General features: G+C 40.3%; 1 protein-coding gene across 1 annotated transcript in view; it reads left to right on the top strand.

Moving 5' to 3' along the window:
• The window catches only part of CCDC170 (coiled-coil domain containing 170), a 44,589-nt gene extending 21,477 nt beyond the window's left edge, over window positions 1–23,112 (top strand). The window contains 11 exon segments of the mRNA XM_068151749.1: window positions 5,999–6,097; window positions 6,619–6,737; window positions 6,822–6,916; window positions 13,824–13,883; window positions 13,886–13,997; window positions 15,917–15,921; window positions 16,658–16,683; window positions 17,061–17,234; window positions 18,470–18,712; window positions 19,542–19,778; window positions 21,992–23,112. Of these exon segments, the coding sequence (XP_068007850.1) occupies window positions 5,999–6,097; window positions 6,619–6,737; window positions 6,822–6,916; window positions 13,824–13,883; window positions 13,886–13,997; window positions 15,917–15,921; window positions 16,658–16,683; window positions 17,061–17,234; window positions 18,470–18,712; window positions 19,542–19,778; window positions 21,992–22,192 (1,371 nt within the window). The 3' untranslated portion in view covers window positions 22,193–23,112.
• Window positions 23,113–24,611: the final 1,499 nt, after the last annotated feature.

The raw sequence follows: 24,611 nt of genomic DNA, 5'->3' as shown, positions 1-24,611 counted from the left end.
AGGCTTCATTTGTGAGTTATTTTGCAAGTTTGCTTTGACTGCCAAAGCATTTCCAAAGTTGAGCTAGTTTTATGGAAAATGTTTTCCTATCATTACTGTGCATATGCCAAATGCATAATTTATTTAACATGTTTTACAGAAATGTCTTGCTAAACTATTAACATTGCCTTTCAAATGAAGTGTGGGCTTATGTAGGGGCTGCAGATTCTTCCACTTTCAGTTTAGTTAATTTCATGTCAGTTTACATTTGCAGATGCTGTACTCAGCATCTGTTTAGAAGGTTTTGTGTTCACAAAAGCATATTAAGAAATCAGTTATTGAAAAAAGGCAAAAACCAAAAATGCTTTAAGTCCACATATCTAAGGGATGATACACGATGGCATCTCCCTGTTTCCCTGGTGAGTCTTTTTATGCTACAGGAAGGGCATCAGTGTTATAAAGTTGTTTTGAGTTTGCTTCACATGTTGTGACATATTCCCCTGGGAAGGTCAAAAGCAGAAATTCTTACTGTTCCTATGCCAGCAGTGTGTTTCTGGACTGTTTTCTGAGCTTTAGTTAATGGAATTAGCTGTAGCAGACTTTACCCAGCACAGGTCACTCTTGCCTGATGCTCCCAGGGCCAAACATATTTGCCATCTTTGGTATTACAGTTGGAGATAGTGGCCTGTTTTTCCCATTTTTCTCAAAAGTCTTCTTAAGTATATAGAGGCCATCACACTATTCTGTCAGTCTTCTCCAGCAAGCCTCAGCCACCATAGTGTTCCCTGCAACCTTGGAGTCATTGCAAGATTTTCCAAGGAGGTCTTCACTCTTCCTCTTGTGGCCAGGTGCCTGCCTTTATATAAGTCCTAGGAAGAAGCATGTTGTAAATTCTGAGATTTTTGATGAAGAAAATGAAAGCCAGTAAGGTTAATACATGAGAATGTTCTTTGTTATATATATCATACTCAATTATTTGTTGCAGTTAGCTGGTTTTCGTATGAGGAACATTAGCAAGTGAACAATAGTTTTATTTGTTCCCCTCCCAGACTTACTGTGTAACAGCAAACAGCAGAAGTTAGTACAGTCTTGAAACTAATATAAGAAAACAAAGCAAACCACCAAGCTGTTTGTTTTGTAATGTATTACTTTTCTTTTAGAAAGCTGAACTTCTGCAATATTCAGTCAAAAATGCGCAGAGCTTGCTTCTGGAATTCTGTAAATATTGTGCATGCCTTCATTCTGGCAGCGTTGTGTAACACATTTGATGGAAAGTAATTTACAGATTACAGATTGCATCAGATTGGAAAGGACCCTCAAAGGTCATCTTGTCCAACCACCCTGCAGTGAGTAGGGACACCTCCAATCTGATCTTGAATGACTCCAGGGATGGAGCCTCAACCACATCTGTGGGTAACCCGTTCAAGTAAAGAGCTTCCTCCTTATGTCCAACCTAAACCTACCCTGCTCCAGTTTAAAACCATTGCCCCTTGTCCTGTTGCTACAAGCCCTTCTAAATAGTCCTTCCCCAGCCTTCCAGTAGGTCCCCTTCAGATATTGAAATGTAGTTATAACATCTCCCCAGAGTCTTCTCATCTCCAGGCTGAACAGCCCCAGTTTTTTCAGCCTGTCTTTATAGGAGAGGTGCTCCAGCACCCTGCTCTTCTTTGTGGCCCTCCTCTGGACCTGCTCCAGCAGGTCTATGTCTCTCTTGTGTTGGGGACCTCAGAGCTGAGCACAGTACTCCAGGTGGGATCTCACCAGAGCAGGGTGGCAGAATGACTGCTGGGTAATACAGACTGCGTGATTAGGTGGCTGGGGTCTAAGTGCAGTCTGTGGTGAAAACTTTAAATTTTAACTTGAACAGCTCTTGATGGTTCAGTTTCTGTTGCAGTGGGAAATTGTTTTAGGAGCTACTCTGTGTGTACAAACAGTGACAGACAGAAATGAATACTGTTGTTTCCTAAAAGATTGTTAGTTAAAGCTTCACACATCTTCAGAGGGCTCCGTAGAAAGGGAAACTTCTATTCCATGCTCTCCTGCAGGTGTTTCTGTAAGAAGACTTTTGCAGAGTTTCTGAACTTAAACACTGCCAAATCTGCAAGCACCTGAGCTTGATTCCAGTATGGATGAGACAATGTATTTGAATTCTTCTTAGTACTGGAAGCCCTCAGATTTTAAAAATCATGTAAATAAAAGTAAATTTAGTTTAAAAAATAGCTGCTTGGCAGTTTAAATTTGAACAAAGCTTTTCCTAGGGGGAAAAAAAAATCAGTACCTTTGCTATTATTTTTTTAAAGTTAAAATGAAAGTTGGTGCTGGAGGTAAAAATCACTAGTATCATAACCTCATCTGCTGCAAAGTGGTGTTTTTTTGGTTTAATTTTTGTTTTATTGATTTAGAGAGTTTTTTTGGGGTGGGGGAGGGTGTTTGTGTTTTGTTGTTTGTTTGTTTTTCCTGACATAAAACTGCCTCAACAATGATTACTAATTTGACTAGTATCCACTTTAAAAATGATTAGTGGATGAAATGAGAGATGAACAGATCTTATGTGTGTATAGGAAGTGCTAGCTGACATCTTGAGAAATATGAAAGAATGAAGCATATTAAGGAAGAGTTACCACAGCTTGAAAAAAATGCATTGTAGATACTGAGGTCAAAAGGGGAAGATGTGTATTAATATCCTTCCTTATTTCCTCTCTGTCATTTTCCTGCATTGTTAATGTGGCAAGATCTCCCCAATTTTGTCTTGTGGTGTTAAATGCAGGCTCTTCTAGCCCGCCCTTATAAATGAGTCTCTCTCTGCTTAAAAACCAGAAGTAGTTTTTCCCGCTGTCACAGCTTGAATGCATCTTTTGTGGATGTAGCTGACCTAATATTGAACATGTGATTTCTCATAAGGGCCAGTGCCTTGTGCAATGGTTTGGGTACTCCTACATCTTCTAGTGTAGTGCAGATAGGATGCCAGCGGGTGAGCCTGGGCAGGCTGTGTCCAGCCTGAGTGGGTAACTTTATGTACATCACTATGTCATATAGAATAGAATAGAATAGAATAGAATAGAATAGAATAGAATAGAATAGAATAGAATAGAATAGACCAGACCAGTATGCACCCTTTTGCATCAGCCTCAAATAGCTGAAGAGCTTTTAGTGCTACTTTCTATGTCTGCAGGTGAGCATGGCCAGCATAGATCTGCTGTATCTCTGGTGTCTTAATACGTGTCATTGACATGGGCTACCCTGTGTAAATCCACCTAATGTTTAATTATTGTTTCCTTTAAACATCAGTTTCCATGGTTTTTCCTATTTTCAAAATTTGCTTTGTGTCAATGTTGGGTAGCTTTTTTGACACTACAAGTTGCATACTGAAACCTTCAAAATTCAGAGCCATGGGACATCAGCCATAGATGTTGAGGAGCCAAAGAGAAACCACAAGCTGCTGTGGTTCCATCCTGTCAATATTCTGTGGTGGAAATTGTTTTATCTGCCTTCACTGATCACTTGGGCTCATAGAGGCTTGCTTATAGTTGGAATATCTCCTTTACATGTCACAGTCCTTAAATTTCTGGATACTGTTCAACAGTGACAGGCTGACCTTGCTGGAGCTAGCCAGTGTAAATGCTCTCCATTCAAGAGACATTTCAAGAAGGATTATTCAGAATCTTAATGTTTTGTGTTTTATGGCTTTTCATTCTGTAAATTACTTGCCTGGTTTTGTTTTTAAAATTTTGGGCATGAACAGGTTTGCAGTTCCTTGTTTTATACCTCAGTGTTTTGATTGAACAGCATTTATTTGCAGATGTTTGCCATTTGAAGCAAAATTGTAATTAGGTAAACTCCCTGGTACTGGCAAACTACTTTTTCACTGCTTTTCTGAAAGGAAAAATGCACACTCCTCAAACTGTAATTGAAATAAACCACTCTCTGTTCTTTACTGTAATTCTGAGCACAGGTGGGAATCTTTTATTAGTAGAACTTAGATTAAAAAAGAGAAGATGACACAGGATCATGCCAAGATGTTTCTAAAAGAGTTCTACAATTACTTTAGAAAGTAGTAGTAGTAACTAATTTTCTAAATTGCAGGGTTTGTTTTGGTTTGTTTTCTTTTTGTAAGTTTTTTTTCCCTTTTTGAAGCTATTTAAACATTTTAGTTTTGTATTTTTATTTCCAAGGATGCCTCTCAAACTCCTTTTTTTTTTTTTTTTTTCCCCCCATCCTCACTGCTGATCTACATAAATGGCCCTAGATTTACTGTTTGATTGGCAAGTATTCTGTTAATACAAATGACTTCCTATGCTGCACAGCAAGCAAACATAGACCCTTAGAGATCCCTAAATAGTCACAGTTGCTATGGGAAGAATTTTTTAACTCCAATGTACAGAATCTTAGTTTATATCAATGCACTTACTGAGAAACAGCTGAAATGTCCAGACAAATTGTGCCTTCTCTGGCACAATTTTGTCTTATGTGAAGTAATATTAGTTCCCATTTGTTCCTATCAGAAAATACCCTGAAGCATTCTTCAGTCTTTGCGATACTTTTAGTTGGCTTCACTGAAAATTTAATTCTTGTTTATGAATACATAAACATTCTTAATGTTGGTATTGTGGGGAAAAGAAAGAGATTCACTGCTGATTGAATGAGAGAGGTTTGGGGATTTTTGATTGGTTTGTTTGTTTGTTTGGTTTTTAATGTTTAGAGGGGTTATTTTTTCTTTCCCTGTTTTCTGTCCTCATTTGGTTTTATCATGGGTCAGGATACCCAGTTCTGTCTCCCTGCTCTGCCAGACTCTGGGTCAATATTTTATATGGAACTAATGCAAAGATACATGTACTGGCTATTTTTTCTTCTTTCCGGACCAAGGCTTAATTCATCAGAATGTAAAGGGAAAATAACTGTTAAAAGCTCTAGGCTTAGAAAGAAGGGATCATGTGTCAAAGGCTGAATGGGAAACATGACAAAATGAACCATGACCTTTGAGGATGTCCCTGAGCAGTAAATCCTATGGGCTATTCACCAGGTAGCTTTATCTTACAGTATTGTTTTCCTACTTGAAGATAACATTGTCTTTAAATGTATGATTTCTGTAATGGCAAGGAAAGTAGGTAGAACTGCCATTCCGTTAGTCCTTCCCCTGTTCTGCTTCTGCACAGATGAGCAACACGTGGGGGCGGGGAGTTGTAGGCTCCGTGGAACAACACATAGCTCTTCATTGACTTTCTTCTACTCCCAAGGAAAACCTGACCATGTGGTAATAGGAATTTTGCTTTCTTCAGAAGATGACATAACTCAGAATAATTCCCTTTTTGAAATTTTTTCCAAGTGTTCACAATGAAAGGATTTCTTTTTGGGGTTAAATTGGTACCGGAGTATTTGTATCTTATTTTTATGCTGTCTTAACATGATCATCATTCTTTGGTTTGGCCCCTCACTCCCCACTTTTGCATGTAAGTAGTCTTAGGGTTTTTTGTCCCATTCTAGTAAGCTCATCTCAGAGATCACCTCTGATTCTGATTTTAACACTGTATTCAAAGAATTTATGTGTATTCTTTTGGTCAGACTTGAATTGGTCAGGCAGTTGGACTAAATGATCATTGTAGGTTCCTTCCAACTGAAATACTCCCTCTCCCTTCATCCCTTCAATTTGTAGTATTTGGGCCTTGTGTTACATCTTATTCACCATTTGTTTTTTGTCATATCATCTGAATGAAAAAATAAGATAGCAGTAGTTTTACAATTGAAAATTGGTAGTTTTTTATCTTAAAATTTTCTTCATGGATTACTTCTGGCAGGCCACTGCAAGAGGTTAGTCTATGGTGTGACTGCAGCAGGCTTTGGGCTTTTGTCAGTTTCAGTAGGCATTCTATGAAGCCCTGATGTTGGTCCTATGTGAACAATGAGAGTCCTAATTTCTCTTATCTGAAGTACCTTCTTCTGAGTTATTCTCTGCTTTTTGTGTGTAAAGCAGAGAGATTATAAGAAATTTTAAGAGCCTCCTTTAATCTTCCACATGTTTCAGGATCTTGAAAGTGCTGTGACAGGGAAACAGAGCTTGGAGATGGAGATGAGAAAACTCCAAGATAAACTGGCTGATAACCAGAAAGCTTTGGATGCCTGTGGTGGGTTGACGTTTCCCTCCCAACATTAACTTTGCCAGACAAACTCAGAAGCAAATGAAGCTGTATTTACAAGCAAAATCTGCACTCTGTGATGGAATGCAATGAATATGTAGTAAATATACAGTATTTACAAGATTATACAGATATTTACAAATAGCAGACAACATGAAAACCCCCCTGGTCAAGAGACCAGGGAAGCCATTCTACTGCCCCACCGTACCCCCCTGTCCCAAGGGAAAAAGGAGTGGAGAGAGCAGCAGTGGGTTAGACTTAGCCAAGGCCAGCTAAAGCACGCAGATTATCTCTCCCGAGCGAAGAGAAGAGAAAAGGGAAGAATTGTTATGGTACAACTTGTCTTATTCCAGATATTTATCCAATGAATTTGTTTAGAATAATCTTTTTTTTTTTTTTTTTTTTGCTTTTACACCCAATAGTGATTTATTTATATTTTTCTACTTTTCTGCTCAAAATCTGTAACTAAATTCTAAATGCATAGCCTAAAACCACCATGGATGCCTCAAAGCAGGAACTGCACAATCTGGAGGAATCTGTCAGTGAGCTGGGTGAAAACTTGCAGAGCAGCAGAAGTCTCTTCCAACATGGTCTTCTATTCTATTCTATTCTATTCTATTCTATTCTATTCTATTCTATTCTATTCTATTCTATTCTATTCTATTCTATTCTATTCTATTCTATTCTATTCTATTCTATTCTGTTCTGTTCTGTTCGTAAATCTGCAATAGTTAAACCTTCTGAGAAGGCCATTTTGAAGAAGATTTGAGAAATAAAATGCAAAGAGGAGAGTAAAGAACTAGTAAGTCAACAGCTACTGCACTTGCCCAATGTGTATATTTATTCTCTTTGGATATTTTAGTACATTTTATTATTGGTTCCTTCTGCATAGGTTTTGAAATTATAGAAACCAATAATTTTGTTGCCTATTGATTTGAGATAATAGGTGAAAAGTATTTGTCTTTTAAGTAGGAAGATGTCAGAGATTAAAATAATAATATTAACATGAAAAGACATGGAATTGTTGTTCAGTTAATACATTGAAATTTGGTTTCAGTGTCACTTAGTGGACGTCAAAAGTATCTGTGTGGTCTCTATGATTTAGTAGAACTTGTGCATTGCCATGCAATAGTGGCTTCAAGGCCTGACTTGTTTCTCAAAGCAAACATAATTGATGGTTTGCCCCAGGCAGTTTCTTTCCCTCCAATCCTCACAACTTGTACCTAAAAAGTATTTTCACACTTACAGTTCAACATTTTTGAAACCCTAGTTGTTCACCATCCATAAGAAAGGCAACAGGAAGGCAGCTAGGCATTCTAATGCCTTGGGTTCATGGCATTTTGGCTGGTAGCATTTGCAAAACTGTGTTCACATGTACAGGTAGGAAAGGGATAGCTCAGGAGGAAGGTGAGCCAGTATCCTGACACTGCATTGTAGTTTCTGACTTGCTTACATGGGCATAGATTAATTTTGTCAGTAAGGACTATTATATAATTAAAACTTACAGACTAAATCAAAAGCTGTTTTTACTAAGCCACTGAAAAATAACTTCTGTGTACTTGCCAGATTTTAAGATGATGAGGTAGTGTGTTAGCAAATGTTTCTGTATTGTATCCAAGACTGGAAATAGTTCTTGAAAATATCCCTGTGCATTTTGATTAAATGTTGTGTTAAAAAATACAAACTAGCTCCACTGTACCTTAGTTTTAGAATTAGAGTGCCAAATTTCAATGAAAACAAGATCTGAGAAAATCTTACACATACCTGGAATTGTAAGTGCAACAGCAACTTCTTTAATATATAGGATAGGCTCTTTACAGTTTGCTGTACATCATGGAACGTTGTTTCCATAAGCAAAATGCTTTCAGATTAAAATCTAATGAGAGTTTTAGGAGTTTGTACTATTTTGTGTTTTGGCACGTAGTACACTTTTAGGATTATTTTGAGAACAGCTGAGAAAGGGAAATTTGACTGAGAGCTTTGAGTACAAAGGTTTTACTCCTGGGAATGCTTTCAGGTGACCTACTGCTTTTGCTCAGTTGTGACTAAGTCTGTTTGCATACTAGATTAAGCAGATGTTAGTCTCTTTGTGGATATACTGGAGTATGTGCATAGCAAATACTCATTATTTCAGTTCTTTTTTTCTTCTCATTTTATTCCTTAACATTAGTGTTACATGCTTGGTTTTCCACATGGTCTTCCTACAGACTGGTGGTATGGGGGGAAGGTTCACACTCAGTGTTTGTTTTGTTGCAGATATGAACTTTTCCAGCTCTTGAGAGGAATGTTGCTAGTTCTTCAAGTAACAGCATTCATTTGAAAAATCATGTTTTGATAGAGAGCTATTGAAAAATATACAATAATCAAGGATTATTTTTTTCTAAATAGCTGGGATTACTTTAGAGGTAAAGAAATTGGTGTTCAGAAAGCCAGGTATTTTTCCATGACAATTTTTAAATTAATTTATTTGGGTGCTATGCTCTAACCTCCTTCCCTTCCACACCCCCTTGGACTTTTGCAATTGAAAATAACACCTTTTTTTTTTTTTTTTTTCCAAATGTTTGCCTGAGGTGGAAGACAGATTTCTTTGTCAGTAATACTGCAATCAAAAAATTAATATATGAATAGAATAGAATAGAATAGAATAGAATAGAATAGAATAGAATAGAATAGAATAGAATAGAATAGATGAGACCAGGTTGGAAGAGACCTTCAAGATCATCGTGTCCAACCTATTATCCAACACCACCTAATCAACTAACCCATGTCACCAAGCACCCCATCAAGTCTCCTCTTGAACACCTCCAGTGATGGTGACTCTACCACCTCTCTGGGCAGCCCATTCCAATGGGCAATCACTCTCTCTGTGTAGAATTTCTTCCTAACCTCCAGCCTAAATCTCCCTAGGCACAGCTTGAGGCTGTGTCCTCTTGTTCTGGTGCTGGTTGCCTGGGAGAAGAGCCCAACCTCTGCCTGTCCACAACCTCCCTTCAGGTAGTTGTAGAGAGCAAGAAGGTCTCCCCTGAGCCTCCTTTTCTCCAGGCTAAACAACCCCAGCTCCCTCAGCCTCTCCTCATAGGGCTTGTGTTCCAAACCCCTCACCAGCTTTATTGCCCTTCTCTGGACATGCTCCAGCAAGTCAACATCCTTCCTAAACTGAGGGGCCCAGAACTGGACACAGTACTCGAGGTGTGGCCTAACCAGTGCAGTGTACAGGGGCAGAATGACCTTCCTGCACCTGCTGGCCACACTGTTCCTGATGCAGGCCATGATGCCATTGGCCCTCTTGGCTGCCTGGGAACACTGCAGGCTCATGTTCAGCCTACCATCAACCAATACCCCCAGGTCCCTCTCCGTCTGGGAGCTCTCTAGCCACTCTGACCCCAGCCTGTAGCACTGCATGGGGTTGTTGTGGCCAATGTGCAGAACCCGGCACTTGGATGTGTTAAATCTCATGCCGTTGGATTCTGCCCATCTGTCCAGCCTGTCGAGGTCCCTCTGCAGAGCCTCTCTACCCTCCAGCAGATCAACTCCTGCCCCCAGCTTGGTGTCATCAGCAAATTTACTGATGATGGACTCAATGCCCTCATCCAGATCATCAATAAAGATTTTAAAGAGCGTGGGGTCCAGCACTGATCTTTGGGGCACACCACTACTGTCTGACCGCCAGCTGGATGTGGCACCATTCACCAAAAAGAAGTCTTTGTTGCTAAGACAGAGCAGGTGTCAATTCCAGTCTACCACTGTCTAAGTCTATATTTTGGAACTGAGCTGCTGGTCTTACAGGTCTCAGCTTTTGTTGGTTTATTTTTATATAGCAGAAGAGCTTTCAGGTAGGTGCAGTGTAGCAATCTGCCTCTGCTAGCAAGTACAGCAATTGCCTCCTATACTTCTAACAATACTCCCCCAAAATCCTAGTCCTTTCTGCAAAAAAATTATAGCTGTTTCCTGAACCATGAATATTAACTTTAAATTTAATATTGCTCTGCAAATTTGGTCGTTGTGTTTGAATGATGATGGTCATGTTGTTGAAGTTTTGTGGATTATCATATTTGCTAAATATATTAAGTGATGAAGCTTTGATGTTTTACTGCTGTGATTCATCTGGGAAAATTTATTTGCATGGCCCCAAAGTGAACTATCTTACCAAAGCAGTGCTGGCATCTATTCTGAGAAAAGTTTCTGCATTAACATTCATAGCATCTCTGAGTCTGTTTCTAATAGAACATAGAATTTGCCATCAAAACGTTGTTTTACAGTGAACTGTTTTTTTTTCTTTTCCTGCAAATCAGAATTCCAGAAACATTTTCTAAGGTTCCATTTGCAAGGAATATACATTTGGTATGTGTGTGTCAATCAGATTCCTATTCAATCTTTGGGTGAATTTCTTTTCAGGATTGAGATATGATGTCACTGTTAGGATATGTGTGCTTTACTACCAGTCAATCAAGAAAAAGGTTAATTTTATTCATAGAAAGTTTCTTACAGACCTTTCAATGAACTGTCCAACCTTGGGTAGAAGACCTATAAAAGTGAGTCACTAAACTTTGTGGCAGGGTAAATTAACCTGTGTAAATTAACTGGTGCACACCTAGCTTGTTTCAAAACAGCCCCTTAGCAGCAATACTAAGGGTATGAATCCAGCAGCAGAGCGCCTTGCAGCATGAAATTAAAGATGTGCTAATGTATAATAGGAGGAGGATTACAGTTAGGTCTTTCCCGTCCTGAGTGAAGATTGCTTTATTTCTGTCAGAACATTGCTGCAAGCAGCTTGCCTTTGCAGGCTAGATTTGCTGGATCAGGAAAAGCCAACGCGAGACTCTAGAAAAAAGCAGAGCCTCCCTGTCTGAGTGCTTTGATGCCTTCTCTGAACTGTTTTGTGTTGTTTTTTTAATTGTGTGTTTTTTTTTTTTCCTTAGTTTTTATTTTTAAATTATCACTGGAGCTCTTCTGGGGGTTTTGTATATAGGATTGTATACACTAGATGAACTGGCAAAATGCTCATTCTTACATCCAAGCCTGGTCAGCGATGTCTGGTTTATTTCTCCACAGGCACCTGCCAAACAGCTATGAAAAGTTTAAGTTTTAAAAGGCCTGTGAGGAAATTGTTCACTGCAGCTGCTGTATTTTCTGTGAAACTGTTATAGGCAGATTTTCTGTAAAACCTGAAATGTTTTTGAATGTTATGTCTCCTAATTATGGTGCTTTTTGGTATCTTCATTGGCAAAATTGAAATTTCATTTGAAAAAAAATCAGCATAGACTCTAACAGTGTCCAGTGTTAGGTATTCAACTTCAGGGTTAAGAAAATGCTTTGAATCCCTATAGTAAGTTGCTTGAGTGATCTGATAGCCCTCTATAAAGGCATCACCAAATGGATAGTTGAAGGGAGAGCAGTGGATATTTTCTGTTTTGACAGCTCTGTTGGACTCTCTCCAGCAGATCCTTATCTCTCTTGAATTGGAGAGCCCAAAACTTGATATTGTCTCACATAACATCTCTGTAGGTAAACTCAAGAAAAGTAGGTTAGATGATTCAACCATGAGGTGGATTGGTAACTGGCTCAATAACAGAGTTCAGAGAGTTGTGCAGTGGTGCAGATTCCAGTTGGAAGCTTGTGGCTAGTGCTATTCCCCAGGGATCAGTACCGTGTCAGATTTTGTTCACTATCTTCATCAGTGACCTGGATGAGAGGATTGAGTGTACCCTCAGCAAGTTCACTGATGATCCAAAACTGGGGGTGGGGTGGCTGACACTGGAAAGCTGTGCTGCCATTCAACAAGTTCTGGACAAGCTGGAGAATTGGGTGGAGGCAAACCTCATGAAGATCATTAAGGACAAGTGCAGAGTCCTGCATCTGGGGAGGAGTGGCACCTGGCACCAGTACAGACTAGGGGTCATCCTGCTTCAAAGCAGCTCCACTGGAGTCCCAGTGGACAGCAAGTTATCTATGGGACAGTAATGTGCCCTTGTGGCCAAGAGGGCTAACAGCATCCTGGGGTACATCAATAAAAGTGTGTCCAGTAGGTCTAGGGAGGTTTTCTTTCTCCTCTAGCCTGCCCTGGTGAGACCATAACTGCAATACTGTATCCAGTTTTGGGCCCTCCAGTTCAAGAGAGATAGGGATCTGCTGGAGAGAGTCCAACAGAGAGCTGTGAGGATGATTGTGGGACTGGAACATCTCTTCCATGAAGAATGACAGAGAACTGGGGCTGTTTAGTTTTGACGAGAGAAGGCTGAGAGAGGATCTTATCAGTGGCTATAAGTATCTGAGAGGTGGGTGTCAAGATGAAGGTGAGAGTCTCTTTGGTGGAGCTCAGCAATAGGACAAGGAACAATGGGTACAAACTAGAACACAGGAGGCTCCACCTCAACAAGAAGGAAACACTTCCTTACGGTGAGAAATGGAGCTGGAGAGAACAGGCTGCCCAGAGAGGTTATGGAGTCTCCTTCTCTGGAGACTTTCAAAACCCATCTGGATGTGTTCCTGTGCAGCCTGCCCTAGGTGATCCTGCTTTGGCAGAGGGGTGGAACTTAATGATCTTTGGAGGTCCCTTCCAACCCCTAGCATTTTGTGATGCTGTGTATCACATGATCACATGTATCACAATGGGTCCATGTCCCAGTGGAGGCCAGTGACAAGCAGAGTCCCTCAGGGATCAGTCCTGGGACCTGTCTTGTTCAACATCTTTGTGGGTGCCATGGACAGTGGCATTGAGTGCACCCTCAGCAAGTTTGCTGATGACACCAAGCTGTGTGGTGCAGCAGACACGCTGGAGGGAAGGGAGGCCATCCAGAGGGACCTTGACAGGCTGGAGAGGTGGGCACAAGCCAACCTCATGAAGTTCAATAAGAGGAAGTGCAGGGTCCTGCATCTGGGTCGAGGCAATCCCAGGCACAAATACAGGCTGGGCAGTGACTGGCTGGAAAGTAGCCCTGAGGAGAGAGACTTGGGGGTGCTGGTGGACAAAAAGCTCAACATGAGCTCTCAGTGTGCACTTGCAGCCCGCAAAGCCAATCAGATCCTGGGCTGCATCAGGAGAAGTGTGGCCAGCAGGTCGAGGGAGGTGATCCTCCCCCTCTACTCAGCCCTGGTGAGACCCCACCTGGAGTACTGTGTCCAGTTCTGGAGCCCCTATTACAAGAGGGATGTGGAGGTGCTGGAAGGTGTCCAGAGAAGGGCCACAAGGATGATCAGAGGGCTGGAGCACCTCTCCTATGAGGACAGACTGAAGGAGTTGGGGCTGTTCAGTCTGGAGAAGAGAAGGCTCCGAGGTGACCTAATTGTGGCCTTCCAGTATCTGAAGGGGGCCTACAGGAAGGCTGGGGAAGGACTTCTCAGGATCTCAGGTAGTGATAGGACTAGGGGGAATGGAATGAAGTTGGAGGTGGGGAGATTCAGGCTAGATGTGAGGAGGAGGTTCTTCACCATGAGAGTGGTGAAACCCTGGAATGTGTTGTCCAGGGAGGTGGTCGAGGCCCCATCCCTGGGGGTGTTTAAGAGCAGGCTGGATGAGGCTCTGGGCAGCCTGATCTAGTGTAGGTTGTCCCTGCCCATGGCAGGGGGGTTGGAACTAGATGATCCTTGTGGTCCCTTCCAACCCTGAATGAAACTATGAAACTATGAATATGTTTGAACTGTTCTTGGCTGTTTTTTGTAGTTGATTATTTTTAACATACCAGCAGGGCTCACAAGTCACCTGGAGTTTGAAAGGAAGTAAATGTTCTCAGCTTGAAGCCCAAGTAGCCAAACTAGCTGAAGCTTTGGAAAATCAGACAGATTGTACCAAGAAGCTCTGGAGAGGAGCAGGAAAGCTGAAAAGTGTTGTGAGACTTTCCAGTATCAATTGAAACTCTTGGAGGAGGAATTACTATCTGTAGATCTGATGTGTGAGATGATTTGAAGCTTCATCTTTCTCTAAACTGATCACAATCTTGCAGTCCTTATTTTAAATCCTTAGACCATAAAGGCCACCAGGATTTTTTTATGAATTATGTGAATGAGCACACTGTGAATCTATAGCCATTTACATACTAAGAGCTTGAAAAAATTACATAGTACCTGGAAAGCAAAACCAACCATAGAATCACAGAACAGAATCATAGAATTGTTTTGTTTGAACAAGACCTCTAAGATTGAGTCCAATGGTCAATCTAACACCAACATGGCCATTAAACCATGTTCCAAAGTGTCCTGTCTGCATGTTTCTTGAGCATCTCCAGGGACTGTGATTCTACCACTTCCCTGGGCAGCTTGTTCCAATGCCTGATCACTCTTTCAGCAAAGAAATTTTTCCAAATATCCAATGTAAACCTCCCCTGGTGCAATTTGAGGCCATTTCCTCTCATTCTGTGAGTTGATGCCAGGGAGAAGAGACAAACACCCACCTCACTATAACCTCCTTTCAAGTAGTTGCAGAGAGCAATGAGGTCTCTCCTCAGCCTCCTCCAGACTAAACAACCCCAGTTTCCTCAGCTACTCCTCAAAAAACTTGTTCTCCAGACCATTCACCAGCTTTGTTGCACTTCTCTGGACATGCTGCAGCACTTCAGTGTCTTCCTTGTAGTGTGTGGCCCCTGTTGACTCATATTTTGGCATGTGAGGATGGCCTGTTCCTGTGTCTTTTTAAGAGTTCCCTCTCGAACAGTGTCCAGACTTCATGGACTTCTTGCCCTTTCAGAACTGCCTCCCAAGGGACTGTCAGCCAGTCTCCAAAACAAGCCAAAGCCTGCCAAGGTGGCCGTCTTGCTGACCCCTCTCTTTATTTCTCCCAACAACTGAGAACTCTATCATTGTGTGATTGTAATGCCCAAGATGTCCCCCAATCATTTCTTCATCCACAAGTCCTTCTCATTTCACAAATGGGAGGTCCATTTGGTCACCTTCCCTAGTTGACTCCCTCAGCAGCTGTGTCAGGAAGTCTTCTGCCACAGAAGACTGCCTAGACTGCCACACAGTCTAGGAACCTCTGGGACTACTTCCTCCCTGCTGTGTTGTATTTCCAGCAGATGTCAGGGAAATTGAGGTCCCCTTTGAGAACAAAGCCAAATAATGTAAGATGCCTGCCAGGTGCCTAAAGAATATTTTATCTGTCTTTTCATCCTGGTTGGATGGTATATAGCAGACTCCCACCAAGCTATCTGCCTTGGTGGTCTTCCCCTTGGTTATTACCCGTAAATGCTCAACTCTATCATCACAATCATTAATCTCAATGCAATGAAAACACCTGCTGACATGCAGGGCCACCCCACCACCTCTCCTTCCTTGCCTATCCCTTCTGAAGAGTTTGTAGCTATTAATTGTGGTACTCCAGTCATCTGAGACGTCTCGCTGTGTTTCTATGATGGCAACTATATGATAGTTTTCCTGATACACAATGGCTTTTGACTTCTCCTGCTGTTTCCTATGCTGAGTGCATTAATGCAGGTCCACTTCTGTTTGTCTAAAGGTCTTGGCAGCTTTTTGCATGCGGAAGTCCTAATTCCTACCTGGCTGTTCCCAGGTGCTCCTGTAGCTGCCCATTCATCAGTAACCCTTGTGTCTTTGCAAAGGTCTACCTTTCCCTATCTCCACTAATATGAAAGACTGGAAGACTCCATTAGCATGTCATGCTTCAAATATTGGAGTGCTGCCCTCAGCCTGTATTTGCGGCCCCTTCCAATCTAGTTTAAAGCTCTTTCAATGTGCCCTGCTAGCTCCTGTACTAGGATCCTTTTCCCTCTTTGAGACAGGTGTATCCCATCTGTTGTCAGCAGGTCTGGTGTCCTGTAAATCAATCCATGAACCACCCAATGCAGCTAAGACAGACAAAGTTGTAGCATGTTACCACACCAAGATCAGTGTTTAGAAAATTGTATCTGCAAAGAATCAACAGTCTGGTGCTGTCTGTTTTGTATTAGTCTATAATCCAATAACTTTTATGAATGAAGCATCCACTACATTGAGGGAAAGCAAAACCACAGAAATGGAGTAGTTTCTTCCCTTCTGCTTCCTTTGTGAAGAATATGTGGCCCCAGTTTCTTAATTTCTCTCTAGATTTTGCTGCAACTAGGAGATTTATTTTTCGGTTAGTGAACAACTGCTGCTGCTGCTGTTTTTAACTTTTTGATCCAGAAGCATTATGAAACAAAGAGAGTTTCTTGGTATGTTTTATTGTCTTGGGCTCAATCAACAGTTATGGAACTGTTTTGTGTTGTGTGGTTTTTTTTCCCTTTCTTTTTGTTTTGTTTGGTTTTTGGTTTCTTTACAAATTATGATCTGCAACAGAAATAAGACAAAACAAAGGCAAAGATAGTTCTTAGTGAGATGGACAGTTCTGGATTTTGCAATAGAGGCTAACTGGGACAAGGGAACTAATGCAATTCTAAAGAACATTTAACCAATGGAGATGCAATAAAAATAATCTATAAAGTGATTTGTAAACTAATAACTGTTATCTCTAAAACTTGCTGTTCCAAAGAAGGGCAAAAGATTGACCATGTTAACATTCCTGCATCTACACAGACTACATCAGATCTCACCCATGACATCATGGGGACCTGTTTTAGGTGGTTTAGAGCTCAAGCAGTGGGCAGTCATAGCACTTGGAATGAGTGATTTCTCCCTGCCAGTGCATGGTCATGTACATTAGCAGAGCCACAGACAGGAACTAGAGTCAAGAAAGACACAGATATCGATTACTCCACTTACTGCAGAGGAGCTAAAACCAGTCTGGTCTTGCTAACAAGATAAACAGAGTAGGTCCAGAGGTTTATGAGCAAAATAAATATTGACTAAAAAGGACAAATGGAGAATTTGCAACTCTGTCAGGAGTGTTTACTCTAAACATACCCTTGCACTACATTATTTCTTGTGGACTTGGCTACGTATAGCTGCTTGCTGATGTAGGAGTAATTGCTTTTAATTACATTTTCTTATTCTTTTACACTTTTTCCACATATCTTATCTTAGTTTTGGAAATTTCTGGAGCAGCTTAATGAGAAGATGCATCTGGATAGCCTAGCAGCAGAAGTTGGCTTTGACATGAATGTGGATGCGATTCTAGCCCGGGTAGAGCAGTTAGTGAAACTGGAAGGTGATGCTGTGATTGAAAACAAGACTATGGCATATAGCCTAAGAAGGAAGGTAGGCTGTTACTGTTTGTTTCAAAAGTTAACATTGTTATGGCTACATTTCTATAGAGGCTTGCTAGAGGCAATAGATTGGAGCTTCATATATATATACACATATATATATATATATATAAGGAGTTTCAAAGACATATATATATATACAAGGAATTACATAAAAAGAAGATAGTAAATGTTTATAAACTGTACAAACAGACTGCATGTATAAAAAATAAAACCCATCACTCAGTTAAAGATGTGATATGCTTTTCACAACTTAAATGAATGAACTTATGCATGTTTATATATGTATGTATGTTTACTTTTAAGTGTACATCTATATTATACTTCTGCGAAGAACTACTGTCAATATTTAAATCTAAAAGGATCTGCTGGGAAGGGAGGCATCATACACAAAGATGGACACTAGTAGGATGTTGATTGTACTTCATCAAGCATTTCAACATTTCCAGCAAGAACCTGTGTTTTAGGAGCAAATCTGTTTCAATTTGGCCAGACCCCCTTCTGTCATCCTATTATGACAGAATGAAATTTTCTGGATTTAGGCTTCTCAGTATGGTTTGCATCTTAGAATTAGATCTGTTTAAGGTTTAAAACAGCACTGTATTTCCCACCACTGTCCCCCCCCCCCCCCCCCCCCGCCCCAAAGCAATTACCTCTATAGCAGGGAGTATATCTTCTATGTCAGTACTCTGCCAGTGTAAAGCCTGGCAGCAGTCTGAAAATATGTGGCTCTCCAAGTGTCAAAATTACATTTTATTGGTGGGCATTTTATTCTAGCAGTGGATGAAAGCTTTCTTATTTCTGAATATAGATTTTCCTTGGACACTAGCTTTAATTAACTGAATAAAGATGGAAATACCATGAATTACCATCACTGAAAACAGTCTCCTCAGTGAATCTCTTACCTCTTGCATTTGACTAGTGTCTTAGATAATCTCAAATGTTATGAATGATGCACAATGTTTTATGTTTAAATGGGGTGTGATCTACATATAAATCATTCCAAAAGGTAGTACACAACTTCAGGGATGGAGAAACACAATGAACTGATAATAACAGAGGTATTAAATTAATGTATATATGTTTATGGTGCTTTACAGAGTTTCCAAGAGAGGAGTAGGAGTTCATGCTAAATATGCAACATAGAGATTAAACATGCAAAACAATCTATGTGTTAATGTCATCTTGCACATATTTTTTCAAATATCCTTGTGTTTGGAAAACTAGCTAAAGACTCAGAAAGAAAAACTTGAAAGCAAAGAGCTGCATGTGAAGCTTCTGCGTCAGAAAATAACCCAGCTGGAAGAAGAGAAGCAAGTAAGGACTGCCTTAGCTGTGGAGAGGGATGAGGCTAATCTTGCTGTCAGAAAGTTACATAAAACGATAGAGAGTATACAGAAGCAGCTTGATCTGGCAAGGGAAACAAATACTGATCTCAAAGCCAAGCTGTCTGAAACCAGTGAACTCAAGGTGAGTTAAAAATTTACATTTTTGCTCCTATCAGTTTTTCTATTCCAGCTGGAGTTCATTTACAATAAATGTGGTTATGGAGAACTGCCCAATTTGTCTTGATGTAATAAGTGGCATCTGTAAAGCACGATGTAAATTTTCAGGCTAATGTAAGAGAAATGCAATATATGCATCCTTTTTTTTCCAGTCAATATGGCTGTAGTCTTACATTTTGCCATACATTCTCACAGAAGATCTATTCTGTTAGGTGTGTGGGGAAAAAAGCTTTTTCCCCTCTCATAAAACAAGAAGGACACATTTTCAGTGTTCCTGTTTTATTACATTGCAGCAGCAAAAAATTACCTGCATTCACTCAGGTGAATACAAGTAGTTTGAAGTCAGTGATAATTTTCCACCTACAGAAGCAAGGAAGATTGATTTTATTTAAGTTTGCATTTTGTGGCTGATGAATTGAAATAAAGAAGTAGATGCACGTTCCAGCTGAATGATTTTTACCAGCAAAACATTTGGCAACACTTTTTCATGCATCTTTTTCCAGGGGGTAGTAGAGTGAACCCTCACTGTGGTTTTTTGTCTGTCCAATAATGTCTTTTCACAAAACCTGTAGTGAACTAACTGTCTTTCAAACAAAAATATTTTTTGTTAATTCATTTGAAATTGAACAGTCTTTAATAACTTTTCAGTTCACCTACACATGTGATTTCATCAAGAACCTGTAAGAAACCACATTCAAGTGCTTACTCCTCATATATTTGTTACTTGTTCGTGTCAGGTGAAAAAAGTGTGACAAATTTGCCATTACTTTACTATCTACTTTGTGTTATTGCAGATCAAAACCTTGGAGCAGAGCAGAACAATAGAAGAACTCAGTAAGTCTCAAGGCAAATTGGAAAGAATGAAAGATAAGGCTGAGAAACAGCTTGCCTCTGTCAAATCAGAACTTCTTTTAAAGGAGCGCAAAGCTACTGAAGATAAAGAAAAGAACCTGAATATGCTAGAAGCAGTTACCAGTGAGATGAAGGTGCTTAAAACAACCCTTGCAGAATTAGCAAAAAGAGAGAGACAGGTAGGTGTATAGGTATTTAGAAAGTATTTCTAAGCTGTCACGTAGAATATAAGAATTTAATATAGGTGAAGCAGCTGTCCTGAAAATTACTATGAATATCATCGTTCAGGCCCCATGCAGCTGCTCACAAAACTGCTCCCTCCACCCCAGTGGAATGAGAAGGAGAATTGCGTTGAGATAAAGACCGAGTTTGATAGAACAATACAAAAAGATACCGTGACACTCTTGCCCCTGGCTCCTGACATGGAAGAAGTAAAGTTTGCATATCACAGTCGCAAGCTCAAAACCCCTCTTTTGCCTCTATCATCTCTTCCCTTACATAGTGGGCATGACATCAGCATGGTACTGAATATCCACTGGCTGGTCCAGCTGGCTGTGTTTGCTGTGTCTCCTCCCAGTTTCTTATGAAGGAAATAAAAAATGTTACACTATCCTGGCTGAACCCCACACGCTTTTTGTTGTCAGCCTTTTTTTCTGCTTTTTCTCTGAACTACAGCTTTGTCTGCACTGTACTGGGTAAACCACAACACAATACTCAGGAAAATTTGGGTTTTGTCTAGGTGTTAATTTATTAAAGTGGAAAGAAATCTTCTATTTAAAATTCACATAAATGAATGACTTCAAGAATTTCTTTGAGAGCTCTAAGTGTTTTCTGGTTTAGGTTATTTCCTGCTGGAAGTTACTGAATTACTAATGTTTTTTGTCCCTTCAGTATAACTATTACTTGATTTTTTCCCACCAGAAATACAGTGAAATGATTGTGTACATGTTTAAATTTGTATCTGTTCCCTCTGGCAAAATCCTGCCAGTCTAACAACCTGCATCAGTGCATCAAATATTTTGATGGGCTTAGAGACATGGTTGTAGTGCAATTTGATTTACTCACAGTTGCTGTAAGTTGAACATCTTGCAGTAGCCAGGATACTACAGCAAGAATTCTGGGGCAAGTCCAGACCCTAATGTCCTCCTGGTGGATCCACTGGCTTTGTTGTCTAGATGTTTTGTGGGGGGATTATTTCATCCAAGGACTGAATTTTTGCAGAGGGCTGCCTTGATCTTTTAAAATAAAGTCTATGTGGAAATGAATTCCAGCTCTGCTGGCTGCTTGTTCTGTCTGTGATCCAGATGTTTAAAAAAGTCTTTATCTTCTGCTAACTTGTACTTGCCTAGCACACTGCCAGAGCCCCACATCAGTGACCTCCTGACTTGATGGCAAAGAAAATGAGGGTGCTGCAACACAAGAGAATGAGTCTAGCTTCTCAATAGTTTTGATGTTTCTGTGGCATTATGAGTCTCTGCCATGCTTGAGGATGGGGTCCTTGATGTTCAAATAGATAGCAAGACGAATGTATTTCCTCAGATAGGAACATTTTCCTCTTTTTATTGTGTGTGTATAACGGCCTTAGCCATTTGGGCTGCATAATGCACTGAAGTTTGACATAATAACCCATACTATGAGTTGAGAAGAATAAATCAGCGTTCATGTTCATATGATGACAATTATTTGTGCATGCCAATCCATTTGGAACTGCAGAGAGAAGCCAGTATCATTAATTACTTTGCCAACTACCCTTCCTGTCATATGTTTTCAGCAGCTATGCACAGAAGAAAAATATTTGAGTGTTTCACAGGTTGCATCAAGAATTTGGCTGTATCCTTACTCCAGATCAAAGTCAGACTGAAGAATGTGCCAAACCTCGAGCATTCAGCTAACTTCCTCTTCTCTGCTGTGGTCTCCACAAGAAAGTGCAAGGTAGAGAGGAGCAGTATCAGGCAGTATTAAGTGCTTGAGGTCAGGACCAGCACCTCAGTCCATGTGGTAGGATGTGCCCACCAGAATTTGCAGATGTCTGTATAGTTTGCAGTCATCTAGGTCAAGTACAGCTCCTCTTCCCATCTCTTCTCACATTTTGCTGTTGAGTCAGCAGGGAAGATATGCCTGTGAAAGATACTAAGAAATGCCTGTAACTGTGTTTAATATTCAAGATCCTTAACAGCTCAGCTGCTTGTAGGTTTCTTTTTCATTCAAGGTACAACCCAGAAGGTTGTTTCTATATTCTTCAGATCTGTACTGAGCAACAGCAGAAATATTTGTATTTTGCACTGTAAATACAAATGCTCGGGTTTGTATGTGTACATAGATGTATGTGGCTTTCCAGGCATCTCCTTTGATTGGTATTTAATTAGTAACTCCCTTCTGTTTGCTCTTGCAGCTGGCAGATTTCCGAGAGGTGGTCTCGCGGATGCTGGGCCTTGACATTGCCAGCCTTGCTCTTCCTGACTATGAAATCATTACATGTCTTGAAGGGTTAATTCACTGTCATCAGCACCACCATTTTCCCTGCATCTGCCTCAGAGATGTGGCAGGGGCACCGGAGGAACACCCACAAAGAAACATACAGCTTCTTCATTGAAACACGTCTTGTACAGAGATAGAACAAAGTAAAATTTTCTTTTATGCTTCCCTACCTTCTAGACATGCATAGAAAACAGATACTTATTTCTGTGCCCTACTCTTACAGGTACTGACTTAGGTTGATTTTTACTTTTTCAGTAGGGAAACTGAGCCACATGGGTAGCGTGAAATCAGCAGCCTAATGATAACAAACAGAAAATCTCTGGGCAGCATGCTACTGCAGTTATGGACATGACAGGCAATACGTGAACATGTACAGCCCTCCAGTTTCATTGCAGAAGCATTGAAGGCATGGGTCAACTGCAATGAGGGCACAGTTTTAGGAAGAACTTCCTAATGACTCTCAGCTTCAGTTGCATTCCTTGTGCTCTACCTATGGGTAACAGGGATGAAATAAAGTGGTGGCTGTCCTCCTGCTATTCTTTTAGCTTTGGAAAAATTAGCTGTAAATTAGAGGAATACCTCAATCTTGGAAGAAGGGATTTCTTTCCTTCTGTTATACTTCTTAGTCTGCTCTTGTGCCAAAACAAGTTACACTTTTTCAGAAAAGGCTTTTCACAAGGTCCAGTTATGTGCCCAATCTTGATATATTTGGTAAAATTGCATCTTACCCTTGGTCCATGACACCTTGAAAATTTTTCTGCTAGCTGCTATATTCCTGGAGCAATTAGTCCATAGGCCAAATAAGTGACATTTCCTCTGAGTTGATAAAAAGTTATTCTAAAGTGCTTATCCATTACAGAAAACTATTGGATTACTAGCCTTTCTTTTCATAACACCGACGATGAGGTGTCCATAATTACCTCTTAATCAAAAAACCTGCTTGTCTATCACCTTCTCTGAGTGAGTGTTGTTAAACTTCATGATTTTTTTAAAAAGAAATTTGAACAATAAATCTGTTTCAATAGCACACTTAAACATGATTCTGTGTTTTTAGTTGTCTCTTTCCATTATACATTTTGTAGGGATGTGTAGATGTGATTATGTTTGACCACTTGTGAACTTTCTACCATGTCTCAGCAACTGATAACCTACTCACTAAAACTGAGCACACTATTTTAAGAAAAATGAGACTTGTTCAAGTAAGTGTGGTAATTTTGGTGTCTGGCTAGGTAGTCAAAGCATTATAGACTGCTTATATGTCACTTGCTTCTAAAGAATCTTTTCTCAGTGATTTGCTAGTAAAAGCTCTCAAGCCACCCCCCAAATCAGTTATACAAGGTGATGTGGTAAATCAGATATTCTTATGCTTTATGGCTAGTAGGCTTAAGATCGGTTTATTTTCTCTTATAATGTAACATTGTTTTTCCTGTAAAACTTTGAAGATGGAATAAAGGAAAAAAATCTAATATTAATCTATGTAGAGGTGAACTTAGGAAAGAACCACAATATCAAAGTGAAAGGTTGAAAGGTAAGAGTTGGAATGGGCTGCCCAGGGAGGTGGTGGAGTCTCCATCCCTGGAGGGGTTCAAGAGGGGATTGGACATGGCACTTGGTGCCATGGTTTAGTCATGAGGTCTGTGGTGGCAGGTTGGACTTGATGATCTTTGAGGTCTCTTCCAACCTTGGTGATTCTGTGATTCTATTTTTAGGCACAATTAAATACGTTTGGGAGTTTAGAAGGTAGAAAGGGATTTAATAATTATCTATTTCATTATGAGAGAGTGCAAGTAGTTTCAGCTTTTTTGTGCTGGTTCTATCGTTACTCTCTTCTGCTTCAGTTATTACTAAACACCATCACCTGTTTCCTTCATCTATATTAATAAATAAGATACGAAGCATATTATACCATATTTTGCAAGTTAAATAAACTGCATTACAAAATCAGGTCCACTCAGTCCAGATAATGCTGTAAGAAATAGTCTCTGAGAGTGCCAATCATAAAGTACGCATGCATATTTGGCTATATCTTGTGGTTGTGATTTCCTAATGTCTTGAAAATTCATTCTGTGTATCATTGTGTCCTGTGTGTCCTGCTGCCTATGGCACCAGCAGTGAAATTTCAGCCCCACAGAAGCTAGAAGTTCTCCAAATTACTTCAGAGGATGCACATGAATTTGGTGGCAAAGTTTGATTATTGTCTTTTGTGTTAAGCCAACAGAAAGTAGAAGAAGGTCTGTATTTTTTTAAAAATATTAATGCTGATGTTCATCAAGGAACTGGCTGGAGGGCCAAGCCCAGAGAGTGGTGGTGAATGGTGCCACATCCAGCTGGCAGCCAGTCACCAGTGGCGTCCCCCAGGGATCAGTACTGGGCCCCATCCTCTTTAGTATCTTCATTGCTGATCTGGATGAAGGGATTGAGTCAGTCATCAGCAAATTTGCAGATGACACCAAGTTGGGAGCAGATGTTAGTCAGTTAGAAGATGGAAGAGCTCTGCAGAGGGACCTCGACCGACTGGACAGATGGGCGGAGTC

The sequence above is a fragment of the Melanerpes formicivorus genome, unplaced genomic scaffold (assembly GCF_026170545.1).
Source record: "Melanerpes formicivorus ecotype bairdi unplaced genomic scaffold, bMelFor1.0.p_v2 SCAF_2, whole genome shotgun sequence".
NCBI classification, from domain to species: domain Eukaryota; kingdom Metazoa; phylum Chordata; class Aves; order Piciformes; family Picidae; genus Melanerpes; species Melanerpes formicivorus.
Note: the sequence above shows the minus strand (reverse complement) of the source record. Positions and strands in the feature narration are given on the sequence as shown.